The sequence below is a fragment of the Camellia sinensis genome, chromosome 12 (assembly GCF_055761805.1).
Source record: "Camellia sinensis isolate YWXY chromosome 12, ASM5576180v1, whole genome shotgun sequence".
Taxonomy (NCBI): domain Eukaryota; kingdom Viridiplantae; phylum Streptophyta; class Magnoliopsida; order Ericales; family Theaceae; genus Camellia; species Camellia sinensis.
In genome coordinates, this window is record NC_138972.1 from 106,632,392 (window position 1) to 106,643,727 (window position 11,336).

The window sequence follows — 11,336 nt, forward strand, 5'->3', positions numbered from 1 at the left end:
ATTATTATGTATTTTTATTTTGAAAAAAAAAAAAAGTTTGAATCGTGATCAATCGTGCATTCTGGAATAGTGGAATATAATTTGTAAAATAAATTGAAGATTTTTAATATTTTACCAATATATATTCTTTAAAAAAAATTTAAAGTTGAGCCCCATTTCTGAGTTAGTTCTGGGTCTCAAAAAATTTAGGCCGACCCTACCATATGGGCCTGGATCATTCTGACCCATGAGGCTGTGAATATAAACAGAAGAAGTCAAACCACATTTGGTTGTTTAGTAGAGAGAGTGAGGACCTAAACAAGACAACCAACGGATGCTTAAAATATTAACCAACAATTAAATATCCTATTGAGACACATTTAAGAGAATGTTATGAAATTCCTTAGAAAATTAACACAACACAACAATCATTCAATGGAAATGAGGTAATGGACTCAACCAAAACACCATATGGAAAACATTGCAAGAAGTTTCTAGATACAAATCCACTTTAACAAAGAACCAGAAGAATAGATTGAATTGCACAACTCAAGAATTTAATCATTAGGGTTTTGAATCATTTGCATCAAATAAATTCTTAAAAAAAAATAATTGAAAAAGCTAATTAAAAAAAAAAAAACTCCTTGAAAATTCATTGGAATAGTGTCTGTTCTAATCAAAAGCAAAAGCAAATGCTCTGATAAATCAGTTTGTAAACCCTTCAATATGCCTTCAGACAAACAGTTGGAATCGAATTCTATTTGAATCACAATTTCAACTTCTTTTTAGGCCGTTTCACTACAGCGTCTGCAGTGTCCTTTGATGACTGCAACAAAAAAACATTAAAGACTAAGCAAAGGTTACAATTTTGATTTGACTAGGATGAAATGGTCAATGGCAACAAACCTTTTGTTTTTTTGTCCCTTATCCTTCTTTTTCTTCTTCTTCTTCTTCTTCTTCTTGTGTTTCTTTGACTCAATTTTTTCACCTCCATCTTCCAAAGAATCCTGTCATATTTGCAACCAATTAGGAAGAAAAATAGGTCATAGAAACACATCGGTGTATTGAAACTTTTCCAAAAATAATTACAGGAACACAAAAATAAACCATTTCACATCATTTTTTTAGACATAACCCACACGAATTAAACTTGCTCTTAAAGTCTCTCCTTAAAAAACATTGTAATCATATATGTCCCTCATTTTGAAATAACACGTTCGCATTTTTTTTTTATAAAATTAAATTTGTAATGATAATATTGAAAAATTTAACTGATAGATCAGACTTACCACGTGGTGGTTTGTACATTTTTTAGTTATGGAAATACATAATTATTATATTTAAAACATAAAAAATAAAAAATAATTTTTAGATGATCCTATACAATTAAAAACAGATCTCACTCAATTTTTCCATAAAAATACTATTGTAAAAACAAAAAATCCCGAACTTACCAAACATGCCCTACTTTCCAAACAATTTTTTTTTTTTTTTCCATGCAAAATAGTTCAATTAGAGAAAGCTGTAATGTCATATTTATGAGCACAATATTGATATAATAAATTTCACCATAATTAGATTGATACATTATTTTTTATCTTTAAAAGGCTGATTTGGTAACACAAATGTGAAGTAAAAGATGGATTCTACCTCTATGTACAAGATCCACCCTACGTGCCACTCATTTTTTGTCTCACCTGTGTCTCATTCAATGAAATTTCTTCATGTATTTTGATTTATTTTTTATATACAAGTTGAATCTAAGACACACCATTTTTTGTGAGTACATTTGAGTGCAAAAATAAATTTATTCACACATTTTTTAAGTGTACAAACAATACACATGATATGATTGACTCAAATATATAGATCTTATATAAAAAAAAAAAAATGTAATAACTCCGTCTAGAATGGTAGACTTATTATTTTACACCAATCAAAATATTTATATTGTGAACACAATCTTTAGCCCTCCCTATCAATTATAAAATAATTTTTGTAATTATAAAATTGTAAATTATTAACTTAAAAGAATTAAAAAGTTGTTACATTACTTTTTTGTTGTAAAAATATTCAGAATATAATTAAAATTTATAATTATAAACAAAAAAAATATATAAGATTTTTGTACAAACACATTGAAAGCTTTCAAATAAATTAAAAAACCTATGAATTAAAGAAAATCTTAATTAGTTTGGCCAAATAAGTTTTTAAAAAAAACCCAAATAAGTTATGATTTAAATTACAATAAAATACTATTAATTAACTTTTTTTTTAAGTAAATAGAATAAATAAATTGACTTATAAGATCATCTCCAACCATGTATCAAATTTATCATCAAATTTAAATTTATGAAAAATGATTCATTTTTCAACTCCAACGGTTTCATCAAATCGGTATCAAATATAAGATTTCACTTTTCTTTCATTAAACTGAAGACCAATATACCTTTCATCAAATTACTGTTTATTGACGTTGAATATTTACCACTGAATGTCTCCCCAATGTCCTTCCGGATGATCACCTCAAGATAAAAATTTTTGAAAAAATTACACTGGTCGATCGACTCCTTGGATGACCAACTCAAGAAGAAAAATTGTAAAAATTTTGCATGGGCCAGTTGACTGGCCGGACATCTGTTGGTCGTTCGTCCAATCGACCAGTGGTTTGACGAAATTACAAAATCTTCCGTTGAAACACTTGATATCAAAGAATATTTTTTCTCAAATTATTACTCAAATTTAATAAAAAATTAATACACCATTGGAGATACCTACGTAGTACCAAATCAGGCGTATACATTGTATACACACTATTTGAGGGTGTGAACAAAACAAATTTATACTATCTCTCTATATATGTCCATATATATATAGATATAGGCTGGCCTTCAAAACTTTAAAACATACTTGAATTTAGACCATAGACCCATCCAAACACACACACACACACACACACTCTCTCTCTCTCTCTCTCTCTCTCTCTCTCTCTACATATGGAAGCAACGCTAGTTTTGCAAAACAGTGGGCCTTTCGCAAGTCGGGGTCGCCGGAAACAACACATTCACGGCCGCCTGGCGAAACACAGCCGCCCTTGTTCTATTCTTTCCGTCCTCACAAAACCGACTATTACGACTACACCGCAATCAGATGATCTAAATCAAGTTTCAAGCTCCAATTCTACTGCTGCTGCTACTACTACTACTGTTTATAGGGATTCTTGGTTCGATCGTATCGCCATTAACCATCTCTCCCGGAGCGTTCAATCCACTACAGGTTCTCTCTCTCTCTCTCTCTCTCCCCCCCTTCATTTCCATTCCTCCATCTCAAACAGTACATACATATACCTATCATACACATATATATGTATATCGTTTGTTATCGTGATGCTTGAATTTAAATCTTATTGTTGTGATTTTGTGAAAACGAAAAGATAATAAATAAATATATGCATACACAAACAAACGAGGTGGTCTTCTCTCGACTACACGATCGTCCAGTGGATGATGAATTTTGTATCTATTATAAAAAAATAAAAAATAAATAAAAGGAGGACCTCCCGTCCAAAATTTAGACTGAAAGGGGCTGTTTGAGTCAGTGAAATCTTTAATAATCTCAACGATTCATTTTGTTAAGTATTTCGTGTATTTTATTTATAAAAAAAAATAAAAATAAAATTGATCCAATAACTACAACTCGTTCAATTTATTTTTTTATCATAAAAAAATATTATCTTTATTATCTTTCATTTATTTAGTAAAAAAACACGATAAATTGGACAAGTTACAATTGTCTGATCAATCTAATTTTTTTATGAATAAAATATATAAATTGTCTAACAAAATAAACGATTCAAATTATCAAAACAAAACCTGATGGATTTCAAGACCTAAACAGCCCCCGCCGAAATAAAAATACAAAATTTGGAAGTTTTATCGCATTTATTTTTATACCCAAAATACCTCTAAAATTGTTAAGTGTTAAAAACTTCACATCTAATAATTGCTAAACATATTTTTAATTCAATCTGCATTTGTTAAATCGCCCAAAAGTTCATATGTACAATTACAAATGCTTCACGTTTGCATCCACCGCGAGTATATTTGCTCTGAACTTTGTCATTTGTTTGTATATGTATAGATATGCATGGGTGTGTTTGTCGGTATATACAACAACATTGATTGATATTTGCAGGGATAAGAAATGATAAGAGTGGATATGAGAGTTTGGTGGAGGCAGCAACGATGGCGTCGAGTAAATTCAATCTCATACGACAACGTGAGTTAGTCATTAAAGCACTCGACAAGGCCTTCTCTAGTCCCATCCTTTCCATGGCAAGTCATTCTTTTCCAAGATAAAAAAAAAAATCTTTTAAAATTCTCTTTTTTTTTTTTTTTTTCTTCTTGCATCACAAGTGTGTCTTACTCATTATTATTTATTGTAGTTAATTTCTTTTAATAATAAGTGGGATCCAAACATTAATGTGATTTTTTTGGGGTAAAGAGTAAAGCTCCAGTGATTATCAATTTTTATCATTTCATCTCATCATTTGTAGTTGCAATCAATATTACATTAAAATGTTCATAAATGGTAAAACCATTACACCCAATGTTAAAATGAATCTTTTTCATTATTATAAGTATAATTATAATTATAATTATAATTATATATTATATTCATATTTTTTTATTTATTATTAATGTATGGTATTATTACATTGAAATCAATAAATTTATAATGAAAATCAAATACAATTAATAATTAATAAAAAAAATTAAGTGAAAGAGAAAAATTCTAAATAAATACACAGACAATAAGATTCACATACATGTGAAAAAAATAAAATGTATAAATTTTGTAATCCCATTCTTTGTATACCTAGTTGAATTCAAAGAATGAATTACTTGCTATGATGATATTTTAATCATAAGTATATGGAGAAAGAAACAACAATTTTGTATAGAATGACATGGTCAAAAATTGGTTTTAAATTTTGTTTTAACTACAAAATTCATGGTTCACAAACTGGATTGTTGTCTTTCCTTACTCGTGTTGTAAAATAAATGTCATACAACTTTTTTTTTTTTTAAAAGAAAAAGAACGAAAAGAAGGTATCTACGAAATTTTGTACGGGAAAAATTAAACTATATCCCTTTTTTTAAAAAAAATGAAAAAGCAAAAGAATCATGCCAAAGAGATCTCACATCAAATTCACAAAACCAAAGAACTCTTTTATTTGTTCTCTCAGCCAAACAAAAAGACATTGAAGAAGATTATTCAGAATCAAACAAGAAAAAAATGCAAGAATAAAAACAAAAGTTGTTATTACTACGTCATCTTGACGGAAAATTTTGTTTTTATTTCTAGTTTAAAAAGAGTGAGACCCACAACTCCTCTCACAACTGAATGTCAAAAAACGGAGTGAACTTATTTATTTATTTAATTTTTTTTTTAAAACTAATAATCTCCCTATTACTTATATACTATACATATATGTATATATGTGCATGTAATGCAATTTGTTTTCGACGACTCAAATATTACTTGTAATTATAATGAGAAAAAAAGCAATTAAATGGGAGAAACTTAATGAATAAATGCATAAAGTGCCTATGCCAATCTCTCTCTCTCTCTCCCTCTAGATTCTTAAATTGTATATGCATTTGTGCATGTGTATGCGTGTGTAACAGAATTAATTTGTACAACTAATGATGGGGGAGACCATGGCAGATCAGGACATTGCTACCAAATTCTAAATTTGCAAGGGAATATTTCGCAGTTTTCACAACTGTGTTTTTCACTTGGTTAGTTGGAGCCAACGAGGTAAGCCTAACAACATATTTACTCAGTTTTGTAGATTTTATTTTTATTTTTTAATTGAAACCAGTCTTATGCATCATAGACTTTATCAATTCCATTTTTTAGAAGAATTTTTAGCATAAAACTACCATAGCTTCGCATGATACCCGTCATAAATTGAACATATATAATGCAAGAAGAAATTTTAATATAGATGCATGAGGACTGATTATTTTAAAACATTAAAGTGACATTTAATTACATAAATGTCCTTGCTATATCATTCTAGTGACAAATCTTATATTGGGTTTATAGTAGCTCTGTAATACTAATCAAGAAATTATCATCATCACACACACACCATTTTCACCCAAATGCTCAACAAGATATTTCAATGAAGTCAACCATCAAAATCTAGTGGGTGTGATTTATTTATTTATAGAATTTTTTATTTTTTTGGGGCCTAGGTGAGAGTGTCGGAGCTCAACGGTCGAAGAGAAAGGAATGTAGTCCACATCAAAAAGTGCAGGTACCTTTTTCATTCCCTTCCAAATTTAATGAGACATAATATATACTGCTCAATGGGAACCTACCAGCCTAACCTAACTCCAAGCTAAATTAAAATAAAAAAATACAAGTGAACAAGTTGCAAGAACAAAATGCTCCAATGATTGTGCTTGTCCGGGACTCTTATTTCCCGGCAGCATCATCACGGTCATTTTGTCGTCACCCTTTTATATTGTTCCCGCAAATTTTGTAGGTTTCTAGAGGAGACCAATTGTGTTGGAATGTGCATCAACCTATGCAAGATGCCCTCTCAAACGTTCATCAAGGACTCCTTGGGTATGCCGGTCAACATGGTCCCTAGTAAGTATTTCATGATCACTAACAGCGGCTGGGGGCATAGATATCAGGAAAGTGCACAGTAATGTACCATGTTGAATGCAAACATTATGCCCACTTTTGTGTTAAAAATTAATGCGTTTGTAGTGTTACTTTTCCACAATAGGAACAAAACAAAATCATGCAACCTATCCATATTCTCATTCACCGAATCATGTACAACTAATTCATCCATTTCATGGCCTAAAGTTCTAAAACAAAAACAGAACAACATGACATTGCTCAGATGTTCTTAATAGATTGCATTTCAATTCAACAAAATGAACATAATACTTTGATTGTGGAAATCAAGACAAATATTTTAAAAGTTGCATGTTTTGTAATTCTGAAAAAGGTCCACAATGTACAATTCTTCATACTTTTCCTCTCAAAGTAATTATACTGTGTCCAAATGTAATAAAGAAAAGTAAGGAAAAAGAATCATACTGGTAAGAATAACAGTACCTGCACTAAAGATTGGAGGCCTAGCTTGCCCATCATCTTAATTAGTGGAGGGTCCCAGGCATAAACCACTAAGGGTGTGAAGCACTGCAAATAGATCCATTAAAACTCAAGTGAGAATTCTAACAAATGCAGTAAAATCTCGTAAGTGTGGTGTATTCCACCATGCCGGTAAATGAGAGGCATCAACTTCCTTTGTTTCCCATGAACCCTATCATCTTCCCAATGCCCTCTTCATGTTTATATAATGTTGAGTGTATGAAAACAAACTTTTTTAATAAGAGAAAAGAATATTCGTATTCACATAACGAAGATTAGCCAATAGGGGTTTAGTAATTTTTAGGGAGGCAGAGACCTTGTGTACTCCTAGCCTAAAAAGTCACCTACACACCACGTTCCCATGTCACAATCAGCTGTTACACTGCAAATAGCACTTAAATTACATTCTACAATCTGTAATATAGCTTAAATAAATTGAATCTTATAGTTCATATGACTTTAATGCAATTTTTGGTTTGTAGATTTTGATGATATGAGTTGTGAGATGATATTTGGTCAGGATCCACCTGCAACAACTGAAGATCCAGCATTTAAGCAACCATGCTACAAACTATGTGAAGATCTTGAATACCCCTTCACTTGCTTATTTAAATAGTTGATGCTCTAATACCAAACATATAATGATACCAAATGTTCTCACATTTCTTTATGTAAATCATGCAGGCAAAACAACCCAAAAGCACAGTACAAGTTGTTCCAGCTAACATCCAAGGAACTTGTCCAAAAAAATTAATAAAATTCAGTAGAATATGGAAGGAGGTATATACTTTCAAGCAAATCTTTAGTTCTATTGATAATTTGACGGATATAGCCTTCTCATTTGTTTATAAACAAATTTGTTGATTACTACACCGCAAAATCTTAGGCTTCAGCGTGCAGCTTAGAAATTTCTGTATAATTTGTACAGGAATTCTCAATCGAGATTAATAATCCAGCAGTCCTGGAGCACAAACTCAACCACACTGACATCAAGATGGTGTGGTCCTGGAGCAATAAGAGTAGTAATCACAGGATGACAATAACTGCCTAAACAACATAATTGATTTTGTAAATGCGAATAGGCCTTAAAAATAAACAAAACAGATTCAATCTGAATGGTAATGACTGCCTAAAAAATGTTTTCTTTTCTAATAAAATTTAGCATTTTTTCCATGTAGTAATATTGTTGCAAAAGCCAATTTCAAAACTGCGGACAGAATGTAATGGCTGATGTTTGATAGATTAGTCATTAATTTTGTTAGCTAGCTTGTTGGGGAACTTCAAATATGGCTGTGTGACGAATGAACATAGATTATGTGTGGAATTTATAGTTCAAATAGGAATCTTTGAAATGGTGGTGTCAAATCAAAGGCATTTAAATCACATATTAAGACTGATTGATCATGGTGCCAAAGAAAACTTTTTTGGACAAGTACAGAGAAAACTTCAGTATGCTTGATTTGGACAAGCTAGAACTACAAAAATTATGAGAATTGATCTATATTATAGAAATGACAAGTGATTATTGTTAGGAATGGCAACTGGGCGGGGCGGGGCGGGGCCGGGGATCACCCTCCCCGTCCCCGATCCCCGACGGAGGAGCTATCACCACCCCCGCCCCCGTCCCCTAACGGGGATTGGATTCCCCGACCCTAAAAACTCCCCGGTCCAAAAAAAAAAAAAAAAAAAAAATGGCGGATGATCAACAACAACAACATCATGCATCAACAACAGTGTATACTTACACAACAAACAGATCAACAAAATCATTATACATAATAGATAAAAAAAGGAAAATCAGAGAGATGGGAAAGGCGGTGAGATCGCTGTGATGTTCTTGAGCAGGGAGATCGGCGACGCAATAGTCGGTGAGATCGGAGATCGCCGTGATGGGAGGAGGGAGAAGACGTCGGAGACGTCGGAGAAGCCCCTGCCACCACCATCGGTGAGATCGGCGAGATGGGAGGAGGAAGAAGACGTAGGAGACGTCAGAGAAGCCGTTGCCACCACTATCGGTGAGATCGGAGATCGGCGAGTGGGAGGAGGAAGAGGACAGCGGAGGAGCTGCTGCCGCCACTGCCGACGCCGTGACCGTGAGGAGCACCTGCAGAGAGAGAGAGAGAGATAGAGAGGCGAAACAGTTTGTAATGTGTGTGAATGAGTGTCTTCAGTTTAGACAAATCCTAACAGATACACATATATTATATATATATACAGGGGCAAATTACTAATTTCATGTCGGGGGCAACCGGGGCGGGGTACGGGGACGGGGACGGGCCGGGTCTGGGGCAGTAAATGTTATTTCTGTCCCCGGCCTGAAATGCTTCGGGAATTTAATTTCCAATACCATTCCCGTTCCCACGGGGGTATTTTTTGGAGAAAAACCATTCTGATCGGGGTCGGGGGGTCGGGTCCCCGTCGAGACGGGTTCAAATTGTCATCCCTAATTATTGTTTCAACTAATTGAGGTTCAATCAGACTGATTGACCATAGTGGCAGCAGCCAAACTTCAGTGTGCTGGAAAAGATTCAAAAGAATCATAAAAATTGAGGTTCATCATCTGGGCATGGCTAGGCTATGATCGATTCTGAAAGCAAAAAGTCAAGTTCCGGTAGTCCACAAGTATGAATTAGAGTGGGCCAAGGATCTTCCATCCCAAAATTCATAATTCTTGTCCCTATTGTATTCCCAACTACATAAATGTGACAAAGTATCACAAAATGTGTCTGGTAGTATATTACAGACAGAAAAATAGAACTTTTGGAGTCAGAAAATTCCGTGTCATTAGAATTAGGGTAAATAAAACTGACTATACTGCAGCATTAAAAAATTACAATAAGCTCCTCAACTTTGGCATAATTACACCGACTCCCATCTAATAAGCCTAAAGGGATCAGAACTAATGTAGATGGTGTAAAATAAAAATTTCAGTTTCAAAAAGATGATAGCATCATTTTCTCATCTATAAAACTAATGAATTACTAAGGAAATGGAGCTGTGTTGTGTGAATTCAACCATTAAAGGAGGCCAATGTAATTATGTCAAACTTGTAAGGCTCAATATTTTTTCTCCAAATCTCAAGAGAAGTTACTCTATGTAATTTACTTTGGAATAAATACTAGGAAAGTTTCTTAGCTATCTTTATTGAAACTTGGACTGGGTTGACACCTACTCTCCAAGTTTACCTGAATTGCAAATCCAATTAGCTCATATTTGGAAAAGTGCTTTGACTGAAGATTCAATGTAGGGCTCTAGGGTGGGCAATGGTGGACCTAGAGTGCCTCCCACTTCTCTCATTGCTACAAGTGACCAAGTTCAGGTTCTTGTGCTGTCTTTTCTGTCACATTGAGAGAGTGATACACTAATTCACCCACTTTGACCCATTGAGATATTTGTCGCATGTGCACACCTGTCTTCATGTCTAGAAATCCTCTTTTTTCCTTCTGTTCCAATTTTATTCACAGACATCATATTTTAAAATTTTCATATTTTGAGATTCTTATATGATTCAACGAGTGTGGCTGAATTAGAACAAATAAATAAATAATTTTTAGAATAGAGAGTACTGATCATGTCATAATATATAAATATGTTAGGGGTTTAAATTAAATATGAGACAGTAGGGTCAGTGGAGGGACAAGGTGTATTGGTGGAAGAAAGAAACTATGATTTTCCAAGAAGACCGGGTTTGGATCTTAATAACACATAACAAGAACTGGAGATTGTGAGGTCAGCAAGCACAACAAGAATGTCAAGAAAAGTCATAAGCATTTCATACATATCTGTCTATGTACCAATATCTAAAACTAGATGAATGAGAGGCAGATGCCAGCAAATTTCACTCTGAACCACAAAAGCATAATATGTGACATGAAATTTGTGATACCATGTCCACTACAGAACCATAACCCACTTGTTTTCATTCATTTAGCAAATGAACCAAGCTCTAACGAGTTTTACATGAGTCGAGCTCGGGCAATTCATGAACAACTTAGTTTCGTTTGCAATCTTAATGTAAAATAAAGAATCCTTGCAACCGCAGAAGAACCACCAAGAATACCTTAATTTGTAAATGCAAACACATGCTTCACTTTTTCAGGGCTCGTTTGGAGCCAACTTTTTACTAGCTTTATTAATCCTTTCTTTTATTTATTTTATTTATTATTTTTTTTTGC

General features: G+C 33.1%; 1 protein-coding gene and 1 long non-coding RNA gene across 3 annotated transcripts; one reads left to right on the forward strand and one right to left on the reverse strand.

Moving 5' to 3' along the window:
• The first annotated feature begins 2,894 nt into the window (after nt 1-2,894).
• On the forward strand, nt 2,895-9,339 carry LOC114266562 (beta-carotene isomerase D27, chloroplastic). 2 transcript variants are annotated; one of them, XR_014346958.1, is made up of 8 exons: nt 2,895-3,255; nt 4,174-4,313; nt 5,710-5,802; nt 6,246-6,307; nt 6,539-6,645; nt 7,644-7,736; nt 7,846-7,941; nt 8,090-9,339. XR_014346958.1 is itself a non-coding variant. In XM_082899509.1 (7 exons), the coding sequence occupies exons 1-7, from the start codon at nt 2,976-2,978 to the stop codon at nt 7,884-7,886; spliced, it is 816 nt and encodes a 271-aa protein (XP_082755635.1). In that variant the 5' UTR covers nt 2,895-2,975; the 3' UTR covers nt 7,887-9,339. The 2 variants fall into 2 exon arrangements, 1 of the variants encoding a protein (XP_082755635.1); XM_082899509.1 differs by having other exon boundaries at nt 7,846-9,339.
• On the reverse strand, nt 6,174-7,650 carry LOC145804703 (uncharacterized). Its single transcript, XR_014346959.1, has 2 exons — nt 7,126-7,650; nt 6,174-6,642 (listed from the first exon to the last, which is right to left on the reverse strand). It is a non-coding gene; the product is annotated as an uncharacterized LOC145804703 (long non-coding RNA).
• Nucleotides 9,340-11,336: the final 1,997 nt, after the last annotated feature.